This window comes from Amphibalanus amphitrite, unplaced genomic scaffold (assembly GCF_019059575.1).
Source record: "Amphibalanus amphitrite isolate SeventyFive unplaced genomic scaffold, NRLGWU_Aamphi_draft 000053F_arrow, whole genome shotgun sequence".
Lineage (NCBI taxonomy): Eukaryota > Metazoa > Arthropoda > Thecostraca > Balanomorpha > Balanidae > Amphibalanus > Amphibalanus amphitrite.
Genome location: NW_024881549.1, coordinates 795,241 through 812,721, shown reverse-complemented (window position 1 = coordinate 812,721; position 17,481 = coordinate 795,241). Strand labels below are relative to the sequence as shown.

The following is a 17,481-nucleotide window of genomic DNA, read 5'->3' as shown; positions in this document are numbered from 1 at the left end:
TGCTTCAAACTCTCACTCAGTGGTCTTATTGCTCGCGATAAGACCATGATTAGACATATGAACGGACTTCAAGTGTATTTGGTAGCTACAACCACCAATCGGGAGCACTGATGAACAGCCCTGCGGAGTCGATGACTTCAACTCCGGTTTCCAAAAAGCAACTCCTTCTCCAACTCCGGGCAAGACTGTCGACTCCGACCGACTCCGAAAGCACAGCCCTGACAGGTCTGCGGAGTCCATGGATTTTCGGTGACTCCGACTCCGGCTCCAGCTGCCGGCTCAGCACGGCGGCATCGGGCACTCCCTCCCCAGGGAATCTGTGAGCAGTCACAAGTTTCAGCCGCCCATCAATGGGTCCATGACTGACAGAACGTGCAGCGGGCTCAGCACGTGACCGGCCGCGGGTGAATCTGCCGACAGCATGCCGCCGCGACAAACGGCTTTCTCCAGAGAGGAGACACGGTGAGCCCGAGCGGAACCGTCACAGATATCAGATATATCGTGAGTGCCAAAGGTGCACAGTAGTCATGATGTGTGGAACGAACTGGGAAAAGGCAACAGGATGTGGTGATACTGACAAAGGGGCGGACATGATCGGACGATTGTGATAAGAAAGTTGACGGGTGTAAAATACACTGTGTGTACGTTAGCAAGTGTACCTAACTATTAATACCATAGATAACATGAATCTATCTATGCTAATAACCAAAGGTTTTACATTTATGCCTACCACTGCTTCGAGACTATAACAATTATCAGCCAGATCAACATCAAAAGTTCGAGTTATCCCGGGCAGAAATGTGACCCATTTCGCCTCCTGAAGGCCACGGTCTCTCTTATTATACTTCATTCCAACGTGTTTCATCACACGGAACTGACACATTCAGAAATTTCAGATGAGCAGGTTTCACTTTCAGGAACACCTCAGTAGAATCTCAGAAACAGGAGAAAAGCCTCAGAGGCATTAGTAAAATATGTATTTGGAACAGATAATCAGAGAATGTGTATAAATAATTACGACCGATCGATGAATACTATCACCGGCAGCACCTTGAGACCTTGAGACTTGAGACAGCACCTTGAGACCTTGAGACTTGACCTGGCGTCCTGCCTGAGCTGACAACGTTCCGACGCGATACCCCATGACCTTGGCCCCGTCCATCCACACACACAAACGGCCGCGGCCGCTGAGAAAGTGTCGCGCTGCCGAGGGGGACGGACCGCCACTTTCGCCGTTGGTCGGCGCACACCGAGCCGCCGCCGGGGGCAGCTCTCGAGGCGGACGCAGGCCCCGGCCGGCCGGCGCGCGCGCCGCTACCAATCCAGGCCGGCGCGGCGGCGAGCTGCTTTCTCCACCGTACGGATGGAGTCCCAGGGAGTAGGACGGTCCCAGATGGCCGGATACATGCAGTTATAACCGGTGGACTCGGGAAATTGGTCAGGGTGCAGGGACTGGGATCAGGCCTCGCGGTCACTAGAACACATTAGACCAGGTGAGGGACATGTATTTAAAGTTCGTCGACAAAGGTAGCTGCCATATGCAAGGCGACCGGTCCCCACACGGAAGGCCTCTGCTCAGAGTCGGAACAAAATCACACGTGTTGATGGAGCACGACGCCAGATGGTCCCTAATCTCTTCACACCCTAGCTGCATGCATAAATATTCGACTACCATCCCCAATCAGCTCAGACGGAACAGTTACGTTTGACCGGTTAGGTCTAAGAACAAACCAGTCGAGGCTTATGCGAAGTTTCTCTGACCCATGCATTTTCCATTGACCGATAATGTCCGCATAATCAAACATATGCAATCGCTGCATGAGGAATGAAACTCCAGAATGGATGCGCAGCTCCGGTGTCGCGGTTTCCAATCGGCACGAATGAATGACCATCTGGCACGTTATGCTGATGCGACGACGACGGCGGCGAAAGTCCAGAGGCAGTTTGACTGAGTACAGAGACAGGACACACAGTACGGCATGGTTCACCGGAGACTGGACGGAGGAACGAAACGGACAATCAGAGCGATAGAGTGAGCTCTCTTCCGCGGGACTGGCCATCGGAGATCCTTCAAATTCGCTGGGAGTCGGCACCACGAATGCTGTTCCGAAGAAATGAAACTCGGACAAACCTATTCAGATATGCATCAACTATGGGTATATTAGCCGCAGTTTTATTAACCCGCCCTTGATTGAGCCTCAATCCGAAGGCCATTGACTAGGGGGGGGGGGGTGCTGCGTATCTACGACACTTGAACATCGTAGCGAAACGCGCGGAGCTGCATAGGCGAGATTTCACAGAGCCGCACCGGAACTTGAAATTCGTGAAAGTTGTATTTTGAGGTCACGAGACGGACCAAAGCCTTCTTTAAATTATAGGCAACGGCACAAAAAAAAAAGAGCTCCGGTAAGGTGAGTTTTTGGAAACTGAAGTATCTTCTATCTTGGTGAGTAACTATGCAGTATGCACGCATGTGAACGTGCGCATGCGCATTGCGCATTTGGGGAGTATGCTCGGTGTTCATCGGCCGCAACGGTGCGGCCGGCGGCCTCTGACCTCCTCTCGGGCTCCCTCTTCCTGACCTCCAGTGACCGTGTCAGCTGCAGCGCCGGCCGAAAAACGGCCTCTTCTTCCCGCGCGCGGCAGCCTCCCGGATGTGAGGCGCCGTCGCCGGCGGCGCCCCGGCGGGCCCGTTGCCTCATTGCCGGCGGCCGGTGCGCCGCGCGTGGGTCGACCTGTGTGATCCGCGGACTTTCACCGCCGCGCCGTGCCGGAGGGTCGGCCGGCCGGGCTCGTTACGCCGCGGGCCTGAGGCCGGCTCTGAGTCAGAGCCCCGGCGCTCTCTGACGTAACGGCCGCCCTGCGGTCCATCTCCCAGTGACGGAGCAGTGACGGAGCACCGTGACGGCCAGCTCCGGCGTCACGAACCCGGCGGGCCGTGACGTAACGCCGCAGCTGGCCGTCACAGGTGTGCGACGGCACGGAGCTCTTAGGGCGTTCGGTGACCAGCACCAAACGAAAACGCCGCCGTCAATGCCGCTGTTCATTAGGCGGGCGGGTCCGAGCTGGGCGCGGCGGGGGTCCGTGCCGCAATACACGGCGTGTCGGGACTCCAGGGAACGGAGCTGAGAGACGCCCGCCCATTGCACCGCAGTGCGGGTGAGGGGGATTGTGGTAGAAGTTGCAGACGCGCGCCGCGTGAAGTCAGGAGAGATTTCTCACAGACCGACACGCAAATCAGCCAGGTCTCACTCCCAGTGATTGCAGGAGACTCTCAGGCCTCAGCCTGTGAGACGAAAAGCTTAAAGCTTGGCTGCATTCAGATCGCATAGCAATTATGCAAGCCCGACCAAAATACGACACCGGCAACTTGTGTCAGTTATGAAGTAAAAGCCGATAAATATGCCGTTTTTGTGGTGTAAAGCCTACATGGAAAGCGACATGCCACTGAATTCAAAGAAGCTTTCATAAGACAAGTAACTGTCAATGAGCACTGAGCAGGCCGTGGCATGCGAGCAACGATAAACGCCCATTCAGACTGCGTTTCGTTGTGGGAAAGGATTCCGGTTACAATCTGGGTAAAATGAACCCTTTCATTTATAGTCACGGCTCAACGCCAGCCTCCTTATCAGCATATTCTACAAAAGCAGCCAGTTATTATTTGTTGCAACAGTAGGTTTGGTTTCTAATCAATCATTAGTTCCAGCTAACCCGCTCACTCGACCTCACTTTAACGAACCCCTTGTTCCACATCAGTTCACTTACAGATTATCGGATAATGAATAAGGGAACGCAACATTCACTATAAACTCATAGCGACGAACGAGCAATCATTCTCATTTTGTCTTGCTTCGTGAACAAGGCAATAACCGACATAATTCAGTAAACATGACGATTGACCAAGAGACCGCCATTGAGAAAGGGACATTTTTAATCCACATTCCTGTACCATACCACGCATGCTTTTTGCGAGGTGAACGATTATTTTCATTTTACATAGGTACAAATTTAGCTAGTTGGCCTCAGTTTGTCAATTAGGTAGGTAGCCACTTAACAAGTTTTTCGAACAGGCATTGTCATGGCCCGATTGCCCGTTGTCCCTGAACATTGGTGCAGACAGCCATTTAGCCAGGAGCATAGCTAGAATGCCGGGGTCGCTCGAGCCCCGAACTATGTAGAATGTGGTTGTCATTATGCAGCCGACTCAGCGGTCGGACACTCCGAGTCCCTACTCCAAGACGGCATGGAGACGAACAAACTTAGCCATGATAGTCCGTAGGTGGTCGTTCATTGGCCGAGTTTTCGCTTTCCTCGAACTCTCTTCACTTCCACTTTCTACGACCCACCATTAACGGATTCCATTAATTGTTACCATTAGTGAACTCAGTCTGATGACATAGCACTTAGCTCTGGGTGTTGTTTCGAAAATCAGCATTGTGCATCAGACCAATAAAATAGCTGTCATATTCATGATGTCCCCTGTCGGCCTAAGCTGTCACATGTTGTCTGTCACCAATAAACGAACGCCATTCCGTTTTACTCGCCGTTTTGATGGCTTACTACCACAGCTCTCTAGTTCCACAGCCTGTGACCCAGAAGAAACTGTTTTCAAGGCACAGCTCCAGTTTCGGTGAAAGACGCCATTGTCCCGGCTTCGATAACAGCGGATGGAGGCATTTCACCGCCTTGGATGTGAGGAACATTATTTCATTACTATCCATTGTTAGAGGCAGGGGACGCCGTATGAAAGAAAAACGCGCTGTAGTTCGGATACAATGAAGGTTTAATGTGAAGAAGTGGCAAGTGTCCCGCCTGACGGTCACTTACAGTGCCCTTAGCACCTCCACGTAGCGGTATAAGGCACCCAGCGGGAATCCCAGTTCCTACCCCGACATTACGCCGCCGTCCTCTATCATATCGGCCAGCCTCGGTGCTAAAAAGGTAATGAGAAGGTACCATGGGACTGGGGGACGGCACAAGTTCTGGAGTTAAACGATACTCATCAAAACGGCAACACATTCTGGCGAAATCCACGCTATCTCCATCGATTCGGCGTCGAAAGTAAAAAGCGGACACGCGTGCTTGCAACAAAGAAACTACATACAAGCATAGCTGCAAGCGTAGACGGTCACAAAGCGCGATAGAAGAAAAATGGGGCCTGTTTCCACCAGAGTTATTATCATCAGAGCCAAATATGAGCCAGATGAATAAAACAGACCAATATAAACGGCAATATGGCTGCAGCTAAATGGATAGTAATAAACACAGATGGCTTGGGATGAACAGCGAGACGGAGCTCCAGTCCTCTCTCATTCATTCAGCCACAGAGGCAATACGCGGCCCTCTTTATACGAGTATGTCAGAGTCCAGACAGACAGTAGAAACCTCACGAGCCATGACAGCGCCGCCATGTCATTACTGCCCCCCCCCCCCCTCCCTCTGAAGACGCGCTCGCCGCCACTCGGCACAGCACGCGCCGTAGCTCGTCTGAGGCGAGCCACTGTCACGGCTCGGCTCGCTCGGCCCAGTCATCACACCGACACTGAACACCGGTGGAAATCGACGCCGTAATGGACTTTCGCTCGCCACCTCCACACCATTCCGACCATGGCGACACGATCTTCTCATCTCTCCTCAGAGAGAAGGAGAGGCGAGCAACCGCCGAGCTGCCGAGCTGATGGTAACACATTCCTCTCCTATTCCCGGCTACTGACCCATCGTCGTGTGTCGAACTACATACAGCCATGACTCACGGTTCCGGCCCTGCGCACACTGCACCCTGTTTATGGTCGGAGGACGATCGGTAGCCGCAGGATGACCACAGGACCGCCGGGGGTGCCGGTCCGGCGGCTCCACAGTGAGCACCACGCTCCAGTTGACTGCCGGGTCAGGGGATCAGTTTCACAGCGAGTATTTCACCGGTACAGAGATCGATGTCCCGAGGACTTATACCAGAGTGAGCGCGAAATGAAGCGAGAGCGACGGTGTATCGGAGGTGTCTTGCCTTCAAAAAGGTACACTTACGAGTTTAACAACGATTTTGTGGGCAAACTAAAAGAATGTGAGTTTAAGCTTCGGGGATACGATTCGGCCAATTCATAAGGTAACATTTGGCAGCTGTGATTTCCAAGAATGGATTTATGCAAATGAGTCACAATTTAGGGCGCCGCTTTGCATATTATGACTGTTTGATTGACTCTACCGCCAACATTTCGCAGCTGATGATTAGGTCTGCAGGAAAATTGCAGGTTCCAAGACTAGGTACGAGCTTGGACATTTTATCATCCACCAAATGGAGATAAGTCAGCTGAAAATGGGACAACACTGTAGCAATGCTGGCAATGTATTCGATGGGAATAAAAATAGCTGATGATGATTTAGAGTGACAGGGCGCACCAGCTGCGAGGCTATATCGCGCCCATTTCTTATTTGACTTCCTCAGTGTCGGGCGTTAAAAATCACCTGAAGGCCGGAGGAATAAAAATAGCAAATCTGTAAGAATATGTTCATGAATATGTGGGAGGTTTTACATCGATCACTTCGCCTTTTTATTATTTCCACTCAGCACACTGCTGTGTTCGTTCCAGAACTCGTCACCGATAATATCACAGTTTAGCACTTTCACCACACCGACCGGCTTCGGGTCAGTCCTCACACCTTCCGAAGCCGGCGCCGTGCTTCCATCTGGTGCGCCAGTATCAGACGAGAGTTTCGAGTCCTGCTCACCAGGCGTCTCTAGCGAGCGGACTATCACCGTCCCTTTTCTGTACAACGCCGGCTCATCGTTGTAGTTGATGCCGAACTCCGAGAACAGAATTTCGTTCTTATCGGCAGCGAGTGTGTGTCGTAGCCTCTCTTCCGCCTGGGACAGAGCGCACCTGTCACTGCAGGGAAGCCCACACCACCTCCCGTCCCGGCCCGGAGAACTGGCCGTCCGTCCGTTCGTCCCATGCGGCAAATCGGACGGCAGACCGTCTCCGGAAACAGGAAATGAGCTCTCTCAAAATAACAGTGGAAAGAAAAAGTAGCTCAGGAAAGAGCAAAAGACTAGGCAGTTAACAATGCATCAGCAAGAGAGCTAGCAATAGCGCATTATTCTAATAGTCAATCCCAAGCACTACAATGAAATCCAACTAAAAGCTAATCTATCCCGCCCCGGACGTCGACACGGTACCTGAGCGTTGGTGACTCCGCCGCGGTTGACCAGCGCCCAGAAGGCGGTGTTGTAGAGATTGTTGATGTGACAATCGGCCTGACGCCAGCTGAGGTAGTCGCGCAGGTTACGGTCGGTCGGGTAGAGCACCACCCGCCCGTCAAAGGTGGGCGGCTGGCGCAGCGCGCGCGCACCCATCACAGACGGCCAGTGGAACACGTAGCTGGACGAGAACTGGCTGACCACCTGTCCAGATGCGGGCCGCATCAGCAAAGCGGGACTGGGGGAGCGGGTGGCTCTCTGCCAACCACGCACGTATAATAGCGGGATGTTAAATATTGTGAGGTGAACTTTCGATAAAACACGACGAGTATCACGAGTTTACTGTCAGCTGTAACGGTCAACGAGTCTAAACTTTGACTGACGTGAGTTCGGATGTTGTAGACCTGTGACAAAAGCTCCGTGTCTGTACCCACTGACCTGCGACATGAGTTTGGAGGCGCGCCGCCGGTAGACGGTCGTCTGTCGCCGGAATACGAAGCTGTACTCGTCACTCTGACCGTAAGCCAGTACCAGGTCCGGCCGGAACAGGTCGACCACGTCTCGGGCCGCGCGCGTCATCAGCTCCAGCGCCGGCGCGTCGTTCGGCTTCTCGAAGCCGTGCTCGTTCGTGAACCTGTGGAAGCCCTTGCCGTCGATGCGGACCACGATCCAGCTGTTCGGGAGACAGAGGTCGTCAAGCTCAAAGTGACGCACGTACTCGTACTTGGACTTGGCCATGGCAGTGGTGGAGAGGCTCAGGGCACGGATCGAGGGCCGCGTGAGACTCCCAGAGACGGAGAGCGGCGGGCGGCAGACAGAGGCCAGCAGACGGGCACACCTCTGCATACAGCACTCCCTGGAACCACAGGGCAGATGTGACAACAAATGACATTTCAACCTGCACCCTGCTGGGGGAAGGGCAGAATCTGCCCCCCACATTTTTTTATTTTTGCATATAACTTCTGAACGCTTATTGCCAGCTGGCATGAACATTCAGTTCCTTGTCATCATAATTGATTTGACGTGTTCCCTTGAAATTGGAAAGAATTTCATATTTTATACAGTACCAAGTGCATTTTAATGACATCATACACATCATTTTCACTTCATCATGGTTTGGGTTACAATAAGATTTGCAGCCAATCATAATTAAATAAGCTTAAGTTGAGCTCCCTGCAAGTAACATAACAATTAACATGGCTGTGATTGAACTTTGTAAGCCGTTACATAGGTACCTACCTACTTAACTACCATTCCCTTCTAATATTCAACTACCAGTTCCTGCATCCTATCAGTCACCCTGGCTATCCAAAAATATTGGCAATCGATAAATCAAAATACAAATAATTACAAAAAAGAACAAATAGTTCATGCCGCATGGACGCGTTTCGATAGCTAAATCTTCATCAGCATGACGAGCACGACATAATCACAAAGAAAACAAGATATAGCACACAAACATTCAAGCTCGTCACAGTGCAATCGTGTCTATCAATATACAAAAAAATACCTGTAACACCCAACCAAACAAGTACACAAACACGGGAATTATGATTGCGGGGAAACACACGTGCAAACTACTCGGGGAAAGTCGCTATTACATTCTTTTTAAATATGAATAGCACAATAGAAGCCTGCCAACAGGATTGGACGAATCATATTAGTCGTACAATCAAGGCCATATAAAGTGTACAATGAAATAGCACTTACGAATACAAACTATGAATGCAGCAGCTGCGTGGTGTTTGTCTACCAAAGTGCAGGCATCCAAACTCTAATATTTTCAAGATTACTTTACAATATTTTTACCGTAAAGGTAATACGGTTTCTACTAGATTTAAAAAATAAAAACCATTTTCCAGTTAGAAAGTTTATTTCTTATTTTACATTTGACAGTGTGGTGTTAACTGAAAAATACGACAAATATGTTTCTGATTTTGAAATAACAGAAAAGAAAACGCTGTCTGTTGTTAGCTTTTACCTAATAGAGAGGGATTCCTTCATTTATTTGGAAGTTTCACAGCTTTTCTTGTGTGTTTGTGGCTGCCAGAGAGTCGGCTCGTGTCGGGGTTGCTGCGTGTTTGTTGCTTTTTTATTGATTTCCGTGGTGCATAAATGCTGATAAATGCATTCGATGCTAGTTAGTGAATCATTTCGATCTGTAGGTTAACACTGCCCTATTCAACAGCGTTTTCTTCCTTGGCGGGGCGATGTCGATGTGAGTGGCTCAGGTTGTGGTGGGCGGCAGCCCAAGCCGCGCCATTGCCTTTTTATGTATTTTATCGTTGTATTTGTGTACATCGTTTAGGATATGGGGAACAATCGTGTGCATGTGCTGAGTCAAAAGCTTAGCTTCATCGCCTGCACCAGGGCCCTGTTTCACTAGTGATAGCAGCACACTGCTATTCCATTTCGCGAGCTGACGTCACACTTCTGGTAGTGTTGGAGGAATAGGCTTGCTGACGTCTCCATGGAAACCCAATTTGACATGTGTAATAGCGTGCTGCTATCACTGGTGAAACAGGGCCCTGGCCGCCCAGAAAGATTCCCATGGGCATGGAGCAGTAATCGCCACACATTTGTAGTGATGTGGATTGCTCTTAAATCTAAATACAAATACAATTACAAATGGAGGGAATGCAGAGCCAGATTGCATTATTGACATTTGACAGGAGCACCCCAACCCTTGTCCCAACCCCAGATTTGTGCCAATTCAATGGGAGTGCATGCCTAGCAGTGGCGCAGCCAGAACTCTGGCGACGGGGGTGAGAGACGTTCGCGATGGGCCCCCCAGCAAAGTGGGCCCCCTCAACCTAATGGGGGCCCCTTACCAACAACGAAAGGTCAGATCATTGTCCTGATCATTACCAACCAAATCAGGGAAAAGGACAAATATCTCTTGATCTGAAGAGGCACGTAAAAAACAACAGCATATTTACAGAAACACGACCATTCTGCCCATATTTGATGGACAGCGTGCAATTGATGGCCAGCGGCCACTCAAATGGTCGGGCTAGGTCAAAAAGCTTTAAAAAAAAGCTAAACGTTAGTTTTTCGATCATTACTTTTGATATACCTAGGAGACGAGGTCGAGTAATGAAATTGTCTTGAAGGTGTTAATCATTCATACGGATCAGTTGATAACCATCATGAACTTCTCAAGTAAGGGCATGACCTTGATCTGCGGTCACATTTTGAAGTTGAACTTTTTACGAGAGAATGATGACATAGTAAATGTCTCATAATTTTTCTCACCAAAGTTCTTGCAAAAGTTCTTAGCAAAACTATTTTGGTAAAATGCGACTATTTAGATGGTTTTGCCCTCTGCTCTGTTGCCAGCCCATTGACATGAGGCATTGAGATCAAATCTTAAAAGCGAAACCGTTTTGAAAGGCCTGTCGAATGAGTTGTTCCGCGAAGCTCTAGCTCTTTGGTTCACGAGTTATACGTTTATTTGTGAAAATATAAAAAGAAGAATTTTTCGTGGTAATCTTGTCTTTGTGTTTATCATAATTTTATCATAATTTCATCTTCAATGACCTCAGCAATGACCTAATCCAAAAATGACCTTTACGTTTCTGAAGCATCCTACAGCTATCTGTTGCTTTTCTCGTCTTTCTAGCCTTCTTAAATTATGATCGGGTTTGGCCGATACGCCCCCCCCCCTGGCTGATTGCACGCGTTAGAGCTATCGAACCCACTTTCAGCACGCTATAGCTTTATATGTTCTCGAGTGTCGAAATAGGCGAAACTTTTCCTTCGATGAACATGATGACGAGGGCTTTGGTCTGAACTACAACATGACTGAAGTAATTTTTCCATGATTTTCGACGCTCATAAGAAAGCCGCCTACCGCCGCACTTGTCGCTACGTGACCCTGGAGTCAGGTTAGAAGGGAATATTCAAACCCCTCTCAGGGGCGTAAAACTGAAAAGCCTGGGGCCCTGCTCTGCGGGGCGCGGTTGAGCTAGGCTAGAGCCAGTTCGGGATGTTTACAAGCCCACGTAAAGCCCTCAAGAATCTGCATAGAGCACAGGCCTTCCAAGACTTGGGGGTTTAGATATCAAACATCGACATGGTCTTTTGAGACCTGCGTGGTGGCTATCAGAGGTCGGTGGGCCCCTCAAAAGCCGGTGCAGGAGCCTCAGGTGTCAGTTTGGAGCCATCATGGACCGGTGTGGAGTCCTGATGAATACCTAGGCGTCAAACCCCTACATAGACGTCAGGGTGGGGCCGGGCGGTGAGGCAGGCACAGGCCTGAAGAGAAGAGGAATTTTCAGATGTCGGCTTGGCATCTTAAGGACCCTGCATGGCTTTCTCAGAGGCTGACATGTCGTACTGCGGGACCTCCACGAGCCTCAAAAACCTCTATGGGCCCCCTCACGCTTGGGGTAGGCTTCCTGAAGCATAAAATCTCTGAGTCTTGAGATGGGCCCATAAGACACGAACAGGGCCATCAATATACATGTGGTGAGTTGGCCTATATCAAACATGATATCGGCTCAATCAGGATTGGGATAGGCCCTCTCAGACCCAGACCAGGCACGGAGTACGGACCCTCCCACACATAGGATGATCCTTTCATTCCTGGGATGAATCTTCTCAGGCCTGAACTGGGCCCTCTCAGACCTGACTTGGGTCCCTCTCAGGCCTGAAGTAGATCCTCTCAGGCCTCAAATAGGTCTTCTAGGGCCTGAAATGGGACCTCTCAGGCCTGACATTAGCCCTCTCAGACCTGAAATGGGCCCCTCTCAGGCCTCAAATAGGACCTCAAGGGCCTGAAATGGGCCCTCTCAGGCCTGACATTAGCCCTTTCAGACCTGAAATGGGCCCTCTCAGACCTGAAATGGGCCCCCTCAGCCCGGAAATGGTCCCTATCATGTCGAAAAAGGGCCCCTCAAACCGTAACTGGCCCACTCAGGTCTGAAATAGTGCCTCTTAAGCCTGAAATGGGCCCCTCTCAGGCCTCAAACGGGCCCTCTCTGGCCTCAAACGGGCCCTCTCTGGCCTCAAACGGCCCCTCTCTGGCCTCAAACGGCCCCTCTCTGGCCTCAAACGGGTCCTCTCTGGCCTCAAACAGGCCCTCTAGGGCATGAAATGGGCCCTCTCAAGCTTGAAATGGGCCCCTCAGGCCTGAAATGGGCCCCTCTCAGGCCTGAAATGGACCCAATCAGGCCTCAAACATGCCCTCTAGGGCCTGAAATGGACCCCTTCAGGCCTGAAATGGGCCCTCACAGGCATCAAATGGGCCCTCTCAAGTCTCAGGCCTGGAATTTAATGGGCCCCTCTCAAGCCTCAAACAGGCCCTCTAGGGCCTGAAATGGGCCCTCTCAAGCTTCAACTGGGCCCCTTCAGGCCTGAAATGGACCCTCACAGACCTGAAATGGGCCCTCTCAGGCCTGAAATGGCCCTCTCATGCCATGGAACGGGCCCTCCTAGGCCTTGAATTAGTTCAATCGGGCCTTGGATGTACCTCCTGAAACATAATATGGGACTATAAATCCTAAAGGGGGGCTATCAGGCCTGAAAACTGTTTTTCAGTCCTATGACGGACCTTGACATTAGTGATAAAAAAATGCATAACGTTACAGTTCGAATCGACGGTGGGCCCCTAGGATAAGAGACGGGGGTGAGATCTCACCCCTTTCACCCCCCCTGGCTGCGCCACTGATGCCTAGCATGTAGAAGTGCATGCCTTTGGTGAAATACGCCTTTTGCATCCTAACTAAGCCCAAAATTAAAGAATTTCACACCACATCACCACAAATCATAGGTATATCAACCCAAAATTATTCATCAATGCTAAAAATCAGCCAGGTAGGTTCACCACAAGCAGAAATAATAGTGATTTTCTCCATTTGCAATCTTTACAAATTGAAGAAATTCACAAAAACATGAAACATAAAGCAAAAAGAGAAAGTACATATCCTTCTTAGGTTCAACCGTTCAAAAGTGAGACCACACATCAATACTTACAATATTTTTTACACATAACGTTTAGAAGTTACACCAAACCACACTTTGAGTCAGGTAAGGTTATGTTACTTTAGGTAAGGTTTGTTCAGGCTAGGTCAGGTTTTACTTTTTGGCTATATCTACTCTTTGTAAAAAAAAAAGACAAGGACAGACTATTGTAACAACACTCAGAAATTCTACCATATCAACCAATTCTGATCATCAAGTGATACAAAGAGTTCAAATGTGTGCTATTTGATGCTATCACCACTCATTCATTTATAGATACATTTTACCTGAATCCAAATGACAGCAGTCATTTTTGTTCTGCAGGTGATTGTGTCAGTGACGGCTCGCTCGTGGGACAGCATCTGTGGCGCAGTTAGTACGGTCGGCACGCGGTGACAAAGGTGACTCGGCCGCCGCCGAGCCGATGCTCAGGTGACAGCCATGGGACGATCCAGAAGCCGGTCTCCGAAGCGACACGCGCACAAGAAACACTCGCGGAAGCGGTCCCGATCGCGGGAGCGCCACCGTCGGGACCGTGACCGTGACCGCAGCTCGCGCACCAAGGAGAGGAACAGCAAAGTCAGGTGAGGCGGCCAGCGGGCAGGTCACGGATGACCGCCGCCGGGACGACGCTGATAAGTGCTGAGTACGTTTAGATTCATTATTAAGTGATGTTACCCCTCAAATATGGCACGTGACGTCTAGTTTCAGCCTACTGTTGCTAATGCCTTTGCTGGCGGGTGCCATCTCCCCCTTCAGCTGCCTGTGTGCGCTGACGTGGTTGGCCGTGTCACCGACAGGCGACGCTCGTGGTCGTCGAGCAGCAGCAGCTCCGATGGCGGCACGCTGGACGAGTTTGGCCGGGCGCGCCGGCGCGAGAAGCTCGAGGAAGTGGACCGGCTGGCCGAGCTAGAGCGCATCCGGTGAGTTTGGGGTGGCAACGATGGCATCGACAGTTGGGGCTCACTGACTGGCTGTCTCGGTCACTGGTGGTGACTGGTCTTCCGCGTTACCCCTTCCTGTTTAACCGTCCTGTCTTACGCTGGTCAGACTGGTAGAAAAGAATAGCCGACAAAGGTCAAACAAAGGCTCTACTCATGTGTAAAAGAGGATTTCCTCGCACATATTTCATATCGTACATGTTGAGTCGTCGCTGGCGATTGTCGAAACCCTTGTTTATGAGCCATTAGTGTGTCCGCGGCTGGAGGCCACTGACGGCTCCGTCTCGGTCCCCCAGGCGTCAGAAGGAGCAAGAGCAGCGCCAGGTGGAGGAGGAGGCCGAACGGCGCATCGAGCAGCTCATCGAGAAGCGCGTCCAGGACGAGCTGGAGCGGCGCCGCGCAGAGATCGAGGCCGAGGTGCTGAAGCGCGTCGAGCAGGTCAAGGAGGGCATGGAGAAGCAGATGCTGGAGGAGCTGGAGCGCAAGCGGCAGGAGCAGCTGGAGGCGCAGCGCAAACAGGAGGTACGGCGGCCGGTGGCCGGAGGTGCCGGCGGCTGACGGGCCGTATCGGCTGACCCGCGGCCGGCCGGGGAGGGCGGCCGGCCGACACGGCGCCGGCGCTGTCCCGGCCGGCCTCCCCGGCTGTCCCCTACCCCCAGCCCTGTCCCACCTCCCCCTGCCCTGACCGCTGTCCGCAGGAGGGCGGCCGGACCGACCACCGGCGGCCTACCCCCCGATAGGCGTGCCACAGTGCCTGTGGCGCAGGCGGTCGGGTGGCCGGCCGTCCCCTGACTCCCAGATGGTGTGAGAGTCGAGGATGTCATTGCAATAATCGCCCACAGGGAGGGGTGTTCAGAACTGCGTAGTTTTCATACAAACTGTCAGGAAGATCAACTGACATAGAGGGTTTCCGTTTTCAATCGGGCCCGGTACCGTCTGTGTCCTTGATGACCTTGTTTTGATATAAAGCACGAGTCTGGTTTTTACTTTTTGTCGTGATTTACTGACGTCCCATTCTCGCATGTAGTTTTACATGCCCTTCTCCATGTCAATTCCACCCCTCATGCTCTGATTTTTCATACATCAAGGACACGGAAATTTAATTAATATCTTAAACTAACAGCACGTTTTACCCATCCGCCGTGCTTGGTGTTCATTGTCATCGCGATATTGATTGCGCTCGACTGTCCTCATAAGTCATGACGCACTTCATGACGGATTTGTGCCTTTGTTTCTCTGACAGTAAAAAAGATGCGCCAGCTGTCCGCTTGCTTATGAAAGGGAAGGCATCCCATTGACTCACTCTGTAGATATTGGTTAGACGGTTTAAAATTGTTAAAAACTACCATCTTTGCAGATTAGCATCCGTTACTTGATTTCATATTCATTGAAGTTTTTACATGACATAAAAGTCGCCCTACGAAGCTTTGTAATCAAACATGTATTAATGATGCGCGATGAGTTTTTGAAAGCGCTAATGTCTTATGGTTCCCTGGGTGCGTCTCACGAACGGACCGGCCAGTCCGAAGTCCTCTCGGGCGTGGCCGTTGACCTGACCTGACCGGGGGCCACGGTGGGACGGGCAGTGTGGCGCCGTCCCGTGTGTCTGTCTCTCTCTCCCTCTCTAGCGAGCCGGCGCGGCGCGGACGGCCAGCAGACGCCGGCGGCGGCGCCGCAGCGGGCGCGGCCGGCGGCCGGCAGCCCGCGCAAACCACCGACACAAGAGGCGGCGTGGTGAGGCGGCCGCCCCACTCTCTATACTCTCGCTCTCGCTCTCACTCGCTCTGTCCGTGTGTGGCGCGCGCCGACTCGGGGCGGCCTCGCCACAGACGCGCGGCGTGCCGGCGCATCACGTAACTACCCGGATATCTGTCGGTGTGTGCTGTACAGCCACCGCCGCGGGCCGCTGTTTGGAACCGTCTGTCTGTGTGTCTGTCTGTCTGGCGGTGGCCGACGTGAGGTGATACGAAGCGGGGGCCGTCCGCCGGCCTGACCGTGTTCTCTCAGTCGCCGGTCCCTCAGTCGGCCGCTAATTCAGTAGTCAGTCCTCTCGGGTCGGGACGGGTCGGCTGTGACGGCCCTCCGGTTGTAACGGTGACTCTGCAGTCGCCCAGTCTCTGTGCAGTGCTCTCTGACCGCTCTCGTATCACCTCAGCCGACCGGCCGCCGGCGCCGCACTGACTGATGCCATGCTTTGTAGGAAGAAGAGCGGCTAAAACGCCTAGAGCTCGAACGCATTATGGAGGAGAATAACCGCAAAATCCAGGAGGCTCAAAGGAAACTGGTGAGTGGCACATTGACATTGATCTCTCCGATACACCAAAATAAGGCTCATACCTAAGTCACACCGTTTACGCTTGTAAATTAAAAGCATGTTTCACAGTTGTGACTTGTGGATAGTGTTACGGCGGCCGTTTGATCTACCTTTTCCTTCTGCCAGGCCGAGGACCAGCTGAAACTGGTGGAGGAGCAGCGATTGGTGGACGAGGAGCGTCAGAAACTCCGGAAACAGGAGGAGAAGCGCAAAAAGGAGGAGCAGAAGCGTATCCTGGGCAAGGGCGCCGCGCGACCTCGGCTCTCGTTCACCCTGGGCGGCGGCGGAGCCAAGTAGCGGCGGTCGGGCCGCGGGAGGGTTGGGAGGGATGACGAGGGAGGGGACAGGTAGGGCGGGGTGGGTGGGTGGTCGTCGGTGGTACAAAGGGCGGCGGAGGTGGCCATCCCGCACAGGGACACATCAGTGGCCACAGTGGCCCGCCCCTGACGCTGCCTGTTTTGTTAGGTCGTGTCGAATCCTCCGCTTCTAAAGTCCGATATCGTTGATCGATTGCCCAGTTCTTTTATTCAAATCATTATTTAAATTTCTAATTGACTTCGCATTTCTTCTTATTGTTACCCTTTATTTTAGTTTTTCGATAGTTTTCCGTAAATTTTGCCTTCGTAGATCAAGTTAATCAGATCTCACCTTTCATTTCCTCAGTTTTCTCTTTTTTGTTACTAACTCGTTCTCCTCCCGCGCCCATTCGGGGTGCCGTCTGTCCGGGTGTACCCCGTGGATGCCCGCTCCGTTCCGCGTTATTTCCAGTGGCGCCTTCTCGCGCCGTTGCATCGCCCGGATGGGCGCTCGTTTTTACAATGCGCCGAGCGCGTGCGGCGGCACTCATACCCTGCTCGGGTGGCTGCGCTAGTCGGCGCGCGCAGTCTGTGGGGTGGTCCGCGTACCGGCCGGTTTTAGCGGCGTACCGTACCTTGTGACCGCGGCGTGTACGTGGCGTACCGTGTACCGCGCGCCCCTCCGGCGGGCTGTGTCCAATGTAGTGAGTAACCCAGTGATGCGACGCCGCGCGCCAATACACGGCACCGTACCGTATATTGTTTGTCTCG

The 17,481-nt window shown here is 52.0% G+C and overlaps 2 protein-coding genes across 9 annotated transcripts; one reads left to right on the top strand and one right to left on the bottom strand.

The window, feature by feature from the left end:
• Positions 1–6,524: 6,524 nt before the first annotated feature.
• LOC122377971 (probable tRNA(His) guanylyltransferase) lies at positions 6,525–8,879 on the bottom strand. 6 transcript variants are annotated; one of them, XM_043358630.1, is made up of 4 exons: positions 8,797–8,879; positions 7,634–8,051; positions 7,175–7,399; positions 6,525–6,862 (listed from the first exon to the last, which is right to left on the bottom strand). In XM_043358630.1, coding segments are annotated over exons 1-4 (972 nt in total). In that variant the 5' UTR covers positions 8,799–8,879; the 3' UTR covers positions 6,525–6,535. The 6 variants fall into 6 exon arrangements, with proteins under 6 accessions (XP_043214565.1, XP_043214564.1, XP_043214567.1 ...); XM_043358629.1 differs by having other exon boundaries at positions 8,838–8,863; XM_043358632.1 differs by having other exon boundaries at positions 8,706–8,832.
• Positions 8,880–9,225: 346 nt separating this feature from the next.
• On the top strand, positions 9,226–17,466 carry LOC122377968 (arginine and glutamate-rich protein 1-A-like). 3 transcript variants are annotated; one of them, XM_043358623.1, is made up of 6 exons: positions 9,226–9,413; positions 13,484–13,743; positions 13,960–14,082; positions 14,397–14,622; positions 16,301–16,384; positions 16,541–17,466. In XM_043358623.1, the coding sequence occupies exons 2-6, from the start codon at positions 13,601–13,603 to the stop codon at positions 16,709–16,711; spliced, it is 747 nt and encodes a 248-aa protein (XP_043214558.1). In that variant the 5' UTR covers positions 9,226–9,413; positions 13,484–13,600; the 3' UTR covers positions 16,712–17,466. The 3 variants fall into 3 exon arrangements, with proteins under 3 accessions (XP_043214558.1, XP_043214559.1, XP_043214557.1); XM_043358624.1 differs by having other exon boundaries at positions 9,236–9,426; XM_043358622.1 differs by having other exon boundaries at positions 9,240–9,274.
• The last annotated feature ends 15 nt before the right edge of the window (positions 17,467–17,481 follow it).